The 16203-nt window shown below is 46.8% G+C and overlaps 1 protein-coding gene and 1 long non-coding RNA gene across 2 annotated transcripts; one reads left to right on the top strand and one right to left on the bottom strand.

Moving 5' to 3' along the window:
- Positions 1-5644: 5644 nt before the first annotated feature.
- Positions 5645-14324, top strand: LOC133352984 (zinc finger protein 664-like). The gene is made up of 6 exons (XM_061569043.1): positions 5645-5711; positions 10068-10250; positions 10757-10840; positions 11507-11587; positions 12487-12621; positions 13345-14324. Exons 2-6 carry the CDS (start codon positions 10157-10159, stop codon positions 14241-14243), a joined length of 1293 nt encoding a protein of 430 aa, XP_061425027.1. The 5' UTR covers positions 5645-5711; positions 10068-10156; the 3' UTR covers positions 14244-14324.
- Positions 5965-7959, bottom strand: LOC133352985 (uncharacterized). Its single transcript, XR_009756313.1, has 3 exons — positions 7771-7959; positions 6646-6737; positions 5965-6060 (listed from the first exon to the last, which is right to left on the bottom strand). It is a non-coding gene; the product is annotated as an uncharacterized LOC133352985 (long non-coding RNA).
- Positions 14325-16203: the final 1879 nt, after the last annotated feature.

The raw sequence follows: 16203 nt of genomic DNA, 5'->3' as shown, positions 1-16203 counted from the left end.
GTCAAGGCGATGGATTATAATCATGGTCATCCATGCACATTTCAAAATAATGGTCCCTCTATTTAAACTGCAGTGGATATATTCTATTATGCGTGTCCATCCACAGGAAATCACTCCTTTATCCGTGCGGATCTACACATAATCACGGATAATGGGATTCATTTGTTGCCACTTTTGGGTGACTAATCGACGGATAAGCACGGGTTATATTAAGGATGGATTCGTGGATAAGAGGTTTTCTGCAGATTAACTGCGAGTAGCAATAGTATGGGAATTGGGATAAAAGGGTGTCTGGCAATTGGAGTTTCACTGGAGTTGAGACTCCATTGATACATATTCCTTTCTATAGGCGTGTCTGGATACGTATTAACTTAACGACGTGTCATTTTCACAACTGTCGAGGGCAATTATCGGAGTTGGGATTTGGGCCCAGACACGGACGCATAATGGCCTACTCCAATTTCTAGTTGTCAGGAAGTGGCTTTTAAAAAAATCCTTTGCTGCAGACTATACGCGTGAGTAAAACACTCCACATATATTAATAAAGGGGCCTCTTTATTAAGCGATACACTGCCTCAGCAGCGCACTACATGAGTGGTCGCATAATGTATCCCTCATTAGGAATGTATAGTGCTTTTTGTAGGAGTCTTTTAAAGACGCTCTCTATGATATGTTTTAAAGCTGCCCTTTACATCATCATCATCACCACAATCATCAGCCATGTGCTATCTACTGTTGGATGAAGACCTCCCCATGCCGTCATCGTTCCTCGTGGTCCCACGATGCCACGGTCAATGTCGCTCGTGCCCGTGCACAGATCTCATCGCTTCATCTCTGCGCTCGCCATCCTCTGGGCCTCGTCCCCTCTTGTGCCTGCCATTCCGTCACGAGTCTTGTCCGTCCGCCATCACCCCCTTCTCGCGATGTGCGTTGTCCAAGTCCACTTATGCCTCTAAGCATAATGCATCCCTCATCAGGAGCGTAGTGCTTTTGAAGAGAAGCCTTCAACAGTCATATAGAAATCAACGTTAAATGAATAGTGCTCGTAAGAGACCTGCTTGACTCGAAATGTTTACATCCATGCACTGTGATATTGATTGGCTTTTCTTTAAAAAGAGTCACCCTCTGCAATGATAAAGAGAAGCACTTTCAATTTCTTTCTCTGAAGGCCCATTTGAATGGGGACGTGATACGCCTCATCTTCCCGAGGCAGCTGTGATGTAGCTCAGTTGATTGAGCAGCAGATTTTCATTTTAAATGTTTTGAATCCTTCGATATGTGGGCATCGCTGGCTATCCGGGATGCATTGCCCATTCCGAGATGTGCTGAGAAGGAGGAGGAGGTGGTTGACCTTCTATTGAAGAGGTGAGGAGTAGGTGGTGGAGGAGGTGGTGGTGGTGGTGGAGGAGGTGGTGGTGGAGGAGGTGGTGGTTGGTAGAGGAGATGAGAAGAGGGTGGTGGAGGTGGTGGTGAGAAGGAGGAGGTGGTTAGGAAGTGATGGTGGATGAGGTGGTAGTAGTGGTGGTAGAGGAGGTGAGAAAGATGTGGTGGTCGATGAAGAGGTGGTGAGAAGGAGGAGGTGGTTAGAAGGAGGTGGTGGTTGTTGGCCTTCTACTTAAACTGCCGCCACAACATTGTTCGTGCCATGGATCTCCAGGATACTGACCCAGCGATGGCGACTGAGCGGGTAGAGGAGAGGGTGGAGGAGAAGGGGGTGGAGATGGAGGGTAGTGTGGTGGAGCGGAGGAGGTGGAGGAGAGGGTGGTGGAGGGAGTGAAGGAGAAAGGGTGGAGATGGAGGAGAAGGTGGTGGAGTGGAGGAGATGGAGGAGGTGGTGGAGTGGAGGAGGTGGAGGAGATGGTGGAGGTGGAGTACAGAGCGGTGGAGGGTGTGGAGGACGTGGCGTTCTGGCGCTGGGTCTCAATCACGAGGTGCGTGCGTGGGCCCATTCCATGTTTTGTCTGCCACTGGAAACCCAAGGAGAGGGGCGCAGTGATAAGTGGGCTTCCTTATCGGCGCACATCGCGCTATTAAACAAGGTTCTAATCTGGCAAAGTAGCGCCAAGGCGCGCTGAAAGACACGCGTGTGTGTGCGCGTGCGTGTGCGCGCGTGCGTGTGCGCGCCTGTTGTTGCTGTAAGCGTGACTTGGTTGCGATGCCTTTGTTTAAGCGAACGTGCCATCTCTCCAACGTAAAATCGTACATTTCTCCCGGCAATTCATTTCTGCCACATATGAACGCCGGCACTTTAAGACTCCAGGGGTAACATTTGTGGCTGCGATTGTGGTATAGAACAAGATCAACCATTCCGATAGACTACTCTTCATTTGCTCATAACGCTACTGCGTCGTATGCAAACACACACACACTTTGCAAGCATTGCACGTGTTATATGCACGTACGTTCCAATGTATGTCATGTACTCACAAGGTCGTGAAGGTGGTTTGACCATACATACTTCAACCACGGTGGTGAGTTCCGGTTGGTGGTGAATGGGAGGTTTCCTGCGAGCCCAGCTCAGATATTCGCTCCCCACTGATGTTGGCCGATGCCTGGGACGTCAAACTCAGGTCGCCACGTTCGTCGTGCAGTGCGCTAACCGCTGCACCACCGCTCCACCGGTTAATACGGCAGAGTAATTAAAGCTCTTTCGCGGTAATTAAGAATGCATAATGATGACCGCTGTGGTGATGGGTTTCACCGCGTGCAATGTATGCCAAAGCAGTTCTTTCAGTTTAACAAAGACAGTGATCCCCCTTGTAGCCTTATCATAATGTTGGGTCAAGTGCTGTTTGCGAGCATCTATAAAGGCCGGCACGTCACACGAGGGGGGCGGGTGGTCAACACCAAGCCCGACCGCCTTTGTCTCCCTAGTGACGATGTTTAACACATCATTTGAGTCTAAGTCGACATGCGGAGGCCCAAGGACCGGTTCAAATAATCGTCACCGGTGTTGGCCGTGAACGGGAATCGAACTCGGGTCGCCGGGTTCATAGCGCAGCGTGTTCACCGCTACACTGTCGATTTTCCGTTCACCTGCGCAACACACACACACACAATACATGTTTATATTAAATCACGGTCACTCGCACTGGCCAAAAACGCCACACGGCCAGCAACAAACGTCACTGTTAAATGTATAATAGATATAACGCGATGCGTTTCTTGAAGTCAGCAAGAATATGGAACTTGGGGAAAAGCGACGATGTGATGGAATTCCAAAGATGAGTAGTAAGGGAAGTGACATGTGGGGAGCGGTGGCGCAGCGGTTAGCGTGCTACGCTACGAACTCTGCGACCCGATTCCGATTCCTGCTCACGGCCGGCCAACACCAGTGACGATTATCTGAACCGAACCTGGGACTTACCTACGTCGACTCAGCCTTAAAAGAGTACCTGGTGGGGCAATTAAAATCGCTGCTCGGGAGACAAAGGTGGCCGGGTTTCGTGCTGGTCACCCATCCCCATGTGCGCCGTGCCGGCCGTCACAGGTGCTCGCGAACAGAACTTGCCCCAAGAGTCTATTAAGACTACACGAGGGATGTTCGTCGTCGTTGTGACCTGCAGTGTGCGTGGTTGAACACAGCGTGGATGAGATCGAACAGTCATTCCGGTAACACCGAGCACTTGAACATCTAGATTGATTGTATGTGCAGCACAGCAAGTGTTAGGTAGGGGAATTCGCGGATAATGGCTGAGAGTGGAAATGCCAAACGTTCCACACTTCATCCACCTCCACCCAGAGCAGAGGGAAACTGCGTCCATCAAGAGGCGTCGTGCCAACTTATTTCCACAACATTGCGCAACTCAACGGGAGACACGTGGGTGACATTAAGAGCCCAAGGAGCATTGGAAGCAAGTGAAAGGGCACACGTGGCAAGCGTGGAGCTTTGTACTTTTCCACTCGGTCATACGAACTCCTTTTTTGTAAATTGTCACGCATATACACAAACATACAAACACACATACACAACTATAGCATGCAATATGACTCCAGGGTTTCAGGCCATTTCATATGAATCTTATACTCAATGCTGCATGAACTTCATGCAACTGGGAATAAATAATACCGATAACGTAATGTTGAAGGGCCTCCCCAAACCGTGTCAGTCGTGGATGATGTTTATTCATGCTTTACCACCCTGGGCAGTGATTGTTGCAGGAGGGAGAGAGCATGGCATCACGAATAGTTGTCAGTAAAACTATGTAGAGCTGTAATATATAATTAGAGTCATGTTTGCTATTGTGAGAAACCTCTACAATAGTAATACTTCAATCCACTCGATGTTTATGGCTCAGCTTGCAGCGAGCTCAGAATCTTTATTTATGCTGGCGGTATCCGATGAGCTATGAAGTTCCTTTTCAGAGATGTCCAGTAGAATGTAGCTCGTTGCATGAATTCAAGCGTCGGTAATACGGCCACCCTGGTAAATACTGCGTGTGTATTAACAAAATTACTATTCACCATCTGCATCACAGTAAACGTTACAAATCTTGTGACTTTATTTGGAGAATAAAAAAAGTGCGGCCATGTGTGCTGGCGTCATGGTACAATTTTTTTTGAAGTTACAGTACTCGAAATGTAATTGGGGAAACATGAAACACAGCAATTGTCGCCCCCTACTGTGAAAACGTAACAGGACCATCCTTTAATAAGATAATTGGGGCTTTAACGAGTTTTTCTTTGGTCAACAAAATCTGTTCCCAATAATTATGCATATTATTGCACTCTTATAATGTAAACTATTCATTTTTTAAAACAATTTATATGAACGACTTTATTAGACTTGTTTTTATGCTTGTAAAATGCATTGGAAATGTTGACACTGTAGTGACATATTTACGAAATAATGAAAAGAGTGCGATAAAACGTTATGGATGATGCTGCTTGGTAATACGCAGCACATTGGACTTGCAATCCAGAAGTTGACCGTTCAATTCGATCTCCCTGCCCGTCATCTTGTGCTTGACGCCTGCATATTGCCAGACAGAGCACAGAGTCCACTGCTCATGTACAATCTTGTCTTGTGTTGTCTCATCTTGTCCACATCTCGCCTCGGTCTCTGTATAGGTTACTATGGGTCTGTATGGGTCTCTGTATGGGTCTGTATGGGTCTCTGTGGGTCTGTATGGGTCTCTTTATGGGTCTCTGTGGGGTCTGTATGGGTCTCTGTGGGGTCTGTATGGGTCTCTGTATAGGTTATTATGGGTCTGTATGGGTCTCTGTGGGGTCGGTATGGGTCTCCATGGGTCTGTATGGGTTTCTGTGGGTCTGTATGGGTTTCTGTATGGGACTCTGTGGGTCTGTATGGGTCTCCATGGGTCTGTATGGGTCTCCATGGGTCTGTATGGGTCTCCATGGGTCTCTGTATGGGTCTCTGTATGGGTCTCTGTGGGTCTGTATGGGTCTCTGTATGGGTCTCCATGGATCTGTATGGGTCTCTGTGGGGTCGGTATGGGTCTCTGTGGGTCTGTATGGGTCTCTGTATGGGTCTCTATGGGTCTGTATGGGACTCTGTGGGTCGGTATGGGTCTTTATGGGTCTGTATGGCTCTTGTATCATCTTGTCCACATCTCGTCTCATCTCGTCGGCCACACGTCGCCTCTCGTCTCATCTTGCCCGCATCTCGTCGCTCTGCGCGTGCCCTCGGCCTCATTCTCAGAAGCCTCCGCTTCACGTCCGCGTCTCGACCCCGCGGAAAGGGAGGAGAGGTGAGTCCTCTCTGCTCCTCATCTCTCTCTCCTCCTCATCTCTCTCTCCTCCTGATCTCTCTCTCCTGATCTCTCTCTCCTCCTGATCTCTCTCCTGATCTCTCCTGATCTCTCTCCTCCTGATCTCTCCTGATCTCTCCTCCTGATCTCTCCTCTCTCACCTCCAAGAATCCGCGATGCGAGCGTTGAAGTTGACTCGGCGCGAGGAGCGGTGGCGCAGCGGTTAGCGCAGCCCCCCCCCACCCTCCTCCTCCCCCCTCCAGCGCCACGGCTCACGTCGGTGCCGTGTTCCCTCCGCCCTAGGTCGACTCAGCCTTAAATCGGCAGCGGTGGCGAGTTAACATTGACACTGGGGAAGACAAAAGCGGTCGGGGGGTGAACTAACATGACCACGGTTTCCTTGGTAAAGCGGGAGCAGCCGCTAACATTCGACTAGTTAAAAATAAATTAGTTAATGGCTTTGCTCATTAAGCTAGTGCGGGAGCTGTAGCATGATTATGCTATAAAGGGGCTCTAAATAAATAAAAACACAAATAATAAATCTATTTTTTTACTCTTCTTGATTCCTTCGGTAAAGTCACGTAGAAGGGAAATAATAAAATAATACAAATAAAACAATTTCGATTTAAAGCTTTCGTGACTGCAGGGATTCATCTTCTTAGTTCTTTCGGTAAAGTCACGTAGAAGGAAAATAATAAAAGAATGTTTTATTTTTTTATTTTTCCTTCTACGTGACTTTACCGAAAGAACCAAGAAGACAAATAAAACAATAAAATAAAAATTTCACGACTTTTCGGCCACATAGTAAAGTAGTTGTATTTTTATTTATTTGCTATGCAGCCAGATAATACGACAACCTTAAACACCCAGTCGTCCATAAAAGCTGAAGGCAGTATAGTACTATAGTAATAGAGCAAGTGCAGCATCACTGCACCTGAATTGAGAGCTTGAAAGCGTTCAGCACGTTGTGAGCTTCGTTGTGTCCTGCATCTTGCCGCTCCAAGCCAGCTGAGCGGCGCCACGCTTCTGCCCTCGACAGGGGCAGCGCAGAGTTCAACACTCGCACGTGTTTCTGTCTGTGTGTCTCTGTGTGTGTTGTGTGTGTGTGTCTGTGTGTGTGTCTGTGTGTGTGTGTCTGTGTGTTGTGTGTGTGTGTGTTGTGTGTGTCTGTGTGTGTGTGTCTGTGTGTGTGTTGTGTGTGTGTGGTGTGTGTCTGTGTGTGTGTTGTGTGTGTCTGTGTGTGTGTGGCTGTGTGTTGTGGCTGTGTCTGTGTGTCTCTGTGTGTGTGTGTCTCTGTGTGTGTTGTGTGCCTGTGTGTGTGTCTGTGTGTGTGTGTCTGTGTGTGTGTCTGTGTGTGTTGTGTGTCTGTGTGTGTTGTGTGTCTGTGTGTGTGTTGTGTGTCTCTGTGTGTGTGTCTGTGTGTGTGTGTGTCTGTGTGTCTGGTGTGTCTGTGTGTGTTGTGTTGTCTGTGTGTGTGTCTGTGTGTGTCTGTGTGTGTGTGTTGTCTGTGTGTGTGTGTCTGTGTGTGTGTGTCTCTGTGTGTGTGTCTGTGTGTGTGTCTCTGTCTGTGTGTCTCTGTCTGTCTGTGTGTGTGTTGTGTGTGTGTGTCTGTGTGTGTGTCTGTGTTGTCTCTGTGTGTCTGTGTGTGTGTCTCTGTGTGTGTTTGTCTCTGTGTGTGTGTCTGTCTCTGTGTCTGTCTGTGTGTCTGTCTGTGTCTCTGTCTGTGTGTGTGTCTCTGTGTGTGTCTCTGTGTGTGTGTCTGTCTGTGCGTATCTCTGTCTTGTCTGTATCTGTGGGTGTGTGTCTGTGTGTCTGTCTCTGTCTGTGTGTGTGTGTTGTCTGTGTGTGTCTCTGTCTTGTCTGTCTCTGTGTCTGTCTCTGTGTTTCTGTCTATTGAGACTATACGGGGGGATCTTTGTCTTGTCTATGTGTGTATCTGTGTGTGTATCTGTGTGTGTGTATCTGTGTGTGTGTATCGTGTGTGTATCTGTGTGTGTGTGTGTGCGTGTCTGTGGGTGTGGGGTGAGCGGTGTTGTTGCGGTTTTAGCGCGCCACGAACCCGGCTGTCCCAGTTCGATCCGAGCTCACCACGACCAGTCGCCAGTCGTCACGTTGCCGAATTTTTTTTACCGGTCATGGACCTCCGCTAGGTCGACTCAGCCTTAAATCACTACAGCGCTCCCCGGTTATAACGCCGTCGCTTATACCGCGGGGACTCGGATATACCGCGGGTCTGTCGCCGTCTCCCCCACCGCCGTCCCCACAGTGGTCTCGCCCAGCGAGGAATCTTCCCATTCCCCTCCCCGCTCACTGTACAATCGTCTGTGGTGGTGGTGGTGCCTTGGCTTTGGTTAAGTCTTCAGTGGCTGCGTCCTGTTGTTGTTGTTGTTCTTATTATTATCCGAAGGTACAATTTGTGCCGTGTTGTATGATTAGATGTGCTTGTGGGTAATGGCGAACGTAAATAGGAGAAAGTCCTACACCATTAAGGAAAAACTCGCGATCATTGAACGGGTCAAGAGTGGGGTTTCAAAGGCGCACATTCATAGAGAGTTGGGTATCCCGGAGGGCACGATACGTGGATGGATCGCAGAAGAAGGTAGGCTACGTTGGTTCCTGGACAAGTTGGACGAAGCTCCGGCACTGCAAAGGAAGAAGACGAGGCTTAGCAAGAACGAGATAGTGGATGACTGTTTATTTGCGTGGTTTGTTCACAAGCGTAGCTTGGGATCGCCGGTGTCGGGACCCGCACTGAAGACGCAAGCTGAGACCTTTTTCTGTGACCTCAAAGGCAAATTTGAGGTCACAGAAAAGGCAAATTTCGTGGCAGCGACGGGTGGCTTTGGCGCTGGAAAAAACGCCATGGCATTGGGGATATATCTCTCGCCGGTGAGTCGGAAAGGTCACGCGAGACCGAAAGGTCAAGCGAGACCGAAAGGTCACGCGAGACCGAAAGTGCTCCGCCGTGTCCCGATAGAATTCCGATATGTCATTGAGAGGGACGTTTTATAGTGTGACGAGCATCAGTAGAGTTCATATTCTTGGGTTTTTTCGGTAAAGTCACGTAAGTAAAAAATAAAACTAAAAATTAATAAATGTTAAATAAAATAAAAATCACGACGTTTCGGAGGCAACACAAGCTTCCGTCTTCAGGTGGAACCGTCACAGCACGCTTGCTGTATCAGGTAAATGAGAAATTCCAAGAGATCCGACCCCGTACATATACTGTTTGAGGGGGGAGGAGCCAGGACAGCCCCCCTTTTTATTATTATGGTAAGGTTGGTGCGGCTGAAACTACGGCTAGTCTACATAAATCTAGAATCGGTAGAATTTCCATGAAATTGCCGTGTTCTCTTGGAATGCTACCTACCAACACATATTTGGGACCTGAAATCAGCCAAGAACAAAGCAGGCTTGGAAGTTAAGCAATGACGGAGGTCACGCTTTTGTTTTAACAAAGCGGGAACGCATAAAGCTGCCACCTTTGTGTATCGGGGAAAAGTAAGAGTTCGTGATGCTTTAAATTTGTAAATCTAAAAAAGAAAAACGTTCCATGGAATACACAAGCAGCTCAAATACCCGACTGACTGCAAACGTATTATTGACCTGGCTTCAAGACAGTTTTACTGGTAGAAACCTCCTGGTTAAACCAGCCCACAGGGGATGATTGTGTTCGTCCGTCGTGCAGGGAGGGGCTGGGTGGGGAGGGAGGGGCTGGGTGGAGAGGGAGGGGCTGGGTGGGGAAGGTGGGGCTGGGTGGGGCTGGGTTGGGAGGGGAGGGAGGGGCTGGTCACCCCGTGGTGCCCTTATAAAACTCAACGTTTAACCTACTCACGCTGGCTTGTGCCCGCCCTCACAGTCGGGAATATTTGCGGAATACACGCCGTCGTTGACCCTGGCCATTGACCGAGCAACCCAACGTTCCTACCAGCTCCCTCCGCAGGAATGTGTTGTTCCATTGGTGCGCCAGCATTTGAAATAAAAAAGAGTTGTACCTGGAAGCAAAGACATCGCTGCTTTTATAGATAAGTGTCCGGCTCACCTACCTGCTGGAACCTCATGTCTAAGGATGGAAAGACAAAGGTTCCGCGTCTCCTGTGAAATACCATGTCCCCTAATCCAGCCCCATGATCAGGGAATCTTCCATACTTTCAAAGTTAACTACAGATGGGAGCTAGCTGCTGTTACCATTTGCTGTCTCCAGAAAGTAAAGTTTCTAAATGTATAGAACGGGGCTAACTTTGAAAGGAAGTGGCAATATCCATGGTGGTCTTGCGTGCAGCTTTATTTCAAAGAATGTCGTACGAAATTGCTTGGGGGTGGTGGTGGGGGGCAAATGTCGTTTGTTGCGAACAGAAGGACGTCGCAAAGAGGCGGAGGATCAAGATGCGGAGCCTGCCGATCTGCCGACTGCTCGGGACGCACTGAACGCCTTAAGAACTGTGATGACGTGGCTCAAGGCACAGAAGGATGTTGAGCCAGTGAAGCTTTCGCAGTTAGCGTCTCTTAAAGAAATTATCTTGCAGAAACAATTGTCTGGTAAATAAACCAAATATACTGACTTTTTTTTTTCTTTAAGAAATGAGTCAACTTAATGTGTTCCTTGCACTGAATTTAGATTGCCGTCAATACAGTACGTAATCGTTGTTGTTTTGTTTTGTAGCAATTAAAGAAAATGTTAAATATTAAAGGAAAAGTTGTGCAGCATGTACACATTGTCTGGAGTGATACTACTGCGTCTGCGGTCTTGTAACACGGTTTGCCGCGCCTCCAAAGAAGCACTGGTACGTGAAGATGGTGAGGTTGGTAAACATCACCAATAGTCTATGTGGCCAGGTAGCTCAGAAGTCCAGAGTACTGAGACGTGACTACCCGAGATTCTGGGTTTTTACCCAGATTAGAACCTTGAGCTGCTGGTTCAGTGTCCTCTGATCGTGGTGTTTAGCCCCCCCCCCACCCGAGCCCCATGCCACCACTGTCCCCACCACTTCTCTCGCCACGGCATTCGTCCGTAACAATCGAAATGTCACAATGCACGTGTGCAGGGTCAGTCATGAAGCACGAAGACGAAGGGAGTCTGGGCACTGAGATACTGAAGATTTTGGTGAAATCGGAAGTAGAGGAAGACGGTAAGACCCTTTCACACAGGCAGGCAGAGCGGAATAATGGAAATATGTTTTTCTCCAGATGCCGCTTCTGTAGTCGGGGAAGACTGTCAAGGGTTCTGGATTGGTCTTGGCCAGCAATGAGGTCTGGAAGAGTGAGGAGTGAGATGGATTCACAGTTATTTATTATTTATTATGCTTTACCCAGGATAGCCTTACTGAGTTCCAAATACTTTTTTCAGGAGGGTCCTACCCAGAAGAGGTCATTCACCAGATGTAGGAGGACAGTCCCTGTAGAATAGGCTCAGCAGAGACCAGATTGAACTGGGTTCTCAACATGAAAGGATACGATGTTTAGGGAAGTGGAAGAAGACTGTGTACTGGGACTATATCAAGGAAATCGGAAGTTAGGGATAGAATGGATGTTCGCTGCGATGTTGGGATCTCCATCATCACTGGCACTGGCATAATGTAAAAATGTCTAGACAGCTTTGGCAGTCATTCACCGCCATCCACCTTGCAAACTGGACTCATTGGGGAACGTGTTGACCACTGGGCTGTCCTCACTGCAGGAGTTGAATGCTGTTTATGAATCACATGAATATTACTAATTTTACATGTCAGCCACAATTGGCATTATTTTTACAATGTTCTTACATACGTTCCGTACCTGTGCTGCCATTCGTTAAGTGTTCTCAAGCAAGCAAGACCTTGGGGAAATGTCCTGCTCTGAGTTTCTGCAGGAAATTACAATGAAGACTGTACAGCAAGGCATGTACAACATCCGTGCCATATTTGTTGGATTCTCTTACACAGTCCCTCTGTTTTATATACATCGCAATATCTCGATCATCAAGCCCCTGCTGGATGAAGGCCTCCCCACGCTGTGTTGGTAATGGGGGTTTGACTCCAGTTCTTCATATTCTTTGGGTCTTTAGGTAAAAATATCATGACGGTTTTTTTCACCTGATGACGATTGCTTGTGTTGCGATCGAAACGTCGTGATATATTTTTTTATTTTTTCTATCTACGTGGTTTTACCGAAAGACCCAAATAATATATTCCTGCAGTGATGAAAGCTTTAAGTCAAGATCCAGTTCTTCATGTTTGTATGTATGTAGAACTTCATACTTATCAGTGTGGGGTGGTGAAGGAGAAAGCTGAGGATGAGTTAAATGGGTTAAGATATTTTATTGGTATTGTATATCTAAACCAATTGGTTAATGTTGTGTTTATAGCTCTATGGATGTTTGGTTCACATGGTAAACCAGCTTAAATGCACGTTTTAGATATGATGACGTGTGAAGTGCATTTGAAATATGAAATAATGAGCCCGGGACCAAAACATGGAATCTTGTCAGATCCTGGATGCTAAGCAAGACTGAGGCTGAACAGTGCTTGGATGGGCGACCACCATGCATCACAGGCGTTATAGGCTGTGGAGCTACGTGGTGCACAACAAAGGGCCCGTGAATGAACAATGCATTGTTGTACTGTACTTGTGTGCTCTTATGCCTATGCGTCTCATTTTCACCAACACAAATTGACCAGCATGGTAAAGTCACGGGGCAAATAATCCCTACGACCTGCACGCCAGTCGGGGGGAGGGCCTCATCCATTTGTGGATTTACAAAGCGCAGTACATTTACATGATGATGTTGACATTACAGCTGTGGATCTGAAGATTGTTAAAGTTGAAGGAGCAAGTGAGACACCAGTGGATGCAAGAGAGTCCCATGTTTGCCTGGCCACTCCAGACCAGAACTTTATCAAGACGGAGTTATTGGAGGATGGCATTGGTGAAGGTGAGTTTCCTTGGATCACATTACGAAGAAAATAAACAATTGTTTTATTCACCAATCATCTCAGAGTTGTGCTGCTATTACAGTTGTATCATGAACTAATGAAAAAAACTTACGATGGAACTCTTTGTGTAGAGCCTCGCATTACGTCAGAACAGCTGTCGACAATTCTCACCACAGAACTACTTATGGAATAATTTGAAAAGCCTTGCTCTCAACCATCTGGAAATATGCTGCTTTTTCTGCCTAGAGAATTAAGTGTTCAGTTCGTGTTGCATTACCTGTGATATATGAATAAGAAATGTGGAGACCTGACAAAGAATATAGAACAACATCTGAAAAGTGCAAAGAAGCATGGAGTGATGGATGCCGGATATTTCACTTGAGAGACAAAACATTGAAACACATGGATTAGAGAACACATCGAAGTTGTAGCCGTAGACTGTTTTGAAAAGTTATTGGGCTTTGCGGGACCCATCATGGCTAGAAGGGATGATGGCTGATGGACCAGACTAGTTATGGATTGACAGCCAAATCAGGGAACACCCACGAAGCCGGCCACCACAGACGGAGCGATGATATCCATTCGTGTGTAGCAAGTGAGGTGGATTGTGACACCGTAAGACCATGAAAGATGATGGTGATGATGATGTGGGGAGACCTTCGTGCAGCAGCTGATAGAACACGGTTAATGTTTTCTGATTATACGTGTGCAATGTGTGGTAGACGATGCAGACAAAGACACGGAAATTCTGTGCGAGGAGTGCGGGCTGGGCAGATGCTTCACAACTGAAGTGGACGAAGCAAAATGCGGCGGCCAGGCTCCGCGAGCCTGTACGCAATGCGGGAAGACACTTGAAGGCACCGCGTTGAGCATGACAGGTGCCAGTGATGGGAGGAAGCACAGGTGTGAGGAGTGTGGCAAGGGGTTTTCATATCACTGTGAATTAAAGCGGCACGTGAGAACGCACACGGGAGAGAAGCCGCATGTGTGTAAGGAGTGCGGGGTGGGCTTTTCACAGCATTCTGATTTAAAGAAGCACTCCAGAACACATACCGGCGAAAGGCCATACTTTTGTGAAGAGTGTGGGAAGAGCTTTTCACAGCAATCCGATTTAAAGACGCATTCGAGAATACACAGCGGTGAGAGGCCACACGAGTGCAAGGATTGTGGGAAGAGATTTTCACGACGTTACACTTTAGAGACACATTGCAGAATACACACTGGTGAAAAACCTTACGTGTGCAGTGTTTGTGGCAAGGGCTTTTCACAGCTGTCCGATTTAAAGAAGCATTCCAGAACACACACGGGCGAAAAGCCGCACGCGTGCCGGGAGTGCGGCAAGGAGTTTTCTCAGCAGTCCGATTTAAATAAGCACTCTAGAACGCACACGGGTGAGAAACCGCACGCGTGCGATGTGTGTGGGAAGGGCTTTTCACAGCAATCCGATTTAAATAAACATTTTAGAATACACACGGGTGAAAAGCCACACGTATGCAAGGAGTGCGGGAAAGGGTTCTCACAGCATTCATATTTAAAAAAGCATCGTGCAATACACACGGGCGAGGAGCTACCCATGTGCACAGATTATGGCGAACAACTTTCACAGAGCGATGTTTTATAGAGCCTTTCTAGAGCACAATGCACGTGTAATGTTTGTATTCATTGTTGATTTAAATTGAAATAAACTCACTGCTGGATGTTTTCTTAAAGGTGTTGGCTGAGTATGTGTACCTGTTGCATTTGTGTCACCATGTACCCTTGACTATACATGAGGATCATATCATTGCAACTAATTTAATTAACCGAATCACGTGAAGACAGAGTACAAGGGCTTTCATTGCTCAGAGTAGTCACCAAACTATTCCACAACAGACACCAGAGGTCCTTACCCGTACCCGGCCGCACCAGGGTATCGGGTACCTGATTGCGACATCTAGGATGAAGCCATGTTGCAGGCGCGGGTGGGTTGATTCTAGGAACTTGAATTGTGAGAAGAGACAAGACGTTGGGAAATGAGTGACAAACAGTTACCAGTGACTCACGGCCTACCCGTACCCGGCCGCTTAATCTAACCGATATTTTTATGAGGTAATGCCCACTCAGCTATTTAAATATTTTTTCAGATGCGACCTGGTTACGAATGATAGCTCAACTTTCACATTGAGTGGTCAACACTTTCTAGCTTCATCTAAACGATATTTTTACGAGGTAATGCCCACTCAGCTATTTAAATATTTTTTCAGATGCGACCTGGTTACGAATGATAGCTCAACTTACACATTGAGTGGTCAACACTTTCTAGCTTAATCTAAACGATATTTTTACGAGGTAATGCCCACTCAGCTATTTAAATATTTTTTCAGATGCGACCTGGTTACGAATGATAGCTCAACTTTCACATTGAGTGGTCAACACTTTCTAGCTTAATCTAAACGATATTTTTACGAGGTAATGCCCACAAAGCTATATATATATTTCCAGTTGCGACCTGGTTACGAATGATAGCTCAACAAAGTGGCTTATGTGGAAATGTATAGCAGCCAAATATTCCAAACGCATGTTGATTCTAAATGTGGAGGGAAAAACCGGAAGACTCGGAGAATAATCCACGCGACCACGGGGGCAACGTGCAAATTCCAAATAAACAAGCGTCAGGGTCGGGATTGAACCCACGACCTCCGAGGGAGTTAACATCTCCGAGCCACCACAGCACCAATTTGGTCTCGCGTGCCTTCACAGAGGCTCATGTTCATGAGATATGTACAAGCTGTGAACATATTCTTTTAATAATAGGGGTTTTCCCCTTTTTTCTGGCAACAAAACTGAAAGCTTTTTACAAGGAATTATGTATGCATTAACCTCAATACTTGTGGTCAAAATGCAAACAAAGAACATACTCTGATAATATATGCATTGTCCTTGAAACTGATTGGTCCACACCAGAGACGGCTTTCTTTTGAGCCTCGTCTCAATTGGTGCTAGACCACAAGTATTGTGGTAAACGCAGACATGATTCCTTGTATAAAGGTTTCAGTTTTGTTGCCAGAAAAAAAGGGGAAAACCCTATTATTATATTTGGTACTGGCAGAGGAGGTCTAATGATATATTTTTCAAGTCGAGCATTTAAATGGTCGAATGTATTATTTTAAAAGCCGACCTTTTTCTGTTCCTGGCTACAACTTTTTGTTGGTGGGGTTGAATAATTGAATAATTTCTACCACTGGCATTCACAACACAGTCATCGGACAGAAGTTGCCAAGAAACATAACTAGTTTGGAATGTTTGGGTCCTGCATTATGGATTAAAAAAACACCAATGTCCTGTATTGTGAGAATCGGAGGCTAAATTTCGATTTAAAGCTTTCGTGACTGCAGGGATTCATCTTCTTGGTTCTTTCGGTAAAGTCACGTAGAATGGAAATAATAAAATAATAAAAATAAAACAATAATTCTCACGACGTTTCGGCCACAATGCAAGCAGCCGTCCTCAGGTGAAGAATAGGTCTGTCGAAAAGACAGAGTCTGAATGACAGACCTGTTCTTCACCTGAGGACGGCTGCTTGCGTTGTGGCCGAAACGTCG

This window comes from Lethenteron reissneri, chromosome 42 (genome assembly GCF_015708825.2).
Source record: "Lethenteron reissneri isolate LAM-NWPU_2019-01 chromosome 42, ASM1570882v1, whole genome shotgun sequence".
NCBI lineage: Eukaryota > Metazoa > Chordata > Hyperoartia > Petromyzontiformes > Petromyzontidae > Lethenteron > Lethenteron reissneri.
The sequence above is the reverse complement of the archived record's forward strand: the minus strand, read 5'-3'. Positions and strand labels throughout refer to the sequence as shown.

Bases quoted from the DNA above. Each gene is read 5' to 3' on its own strand.
- LOC133352984 (XM_061569043.1), top strand. From the start codon at position 10,157: ATGACGTGGCTCAAGGCACAGAAGGATGTTGAGCCAGTGAAGCTTTCG. The intron at 10,841-11,506 runs GTAAGACCCTTT...CCATTCGTTAAG, and splicing joins ATCGGAAGTAGAGGAAGACG to TGTTCTCAAGCAAGCAAGAC. The intron at 11,588-12,486 runs GCATGTACAACA...TTGACATTACAG, and splicing joins AATGAAGACTGTACAGCAAG to CTGTGGATCTGAAGATTGTT.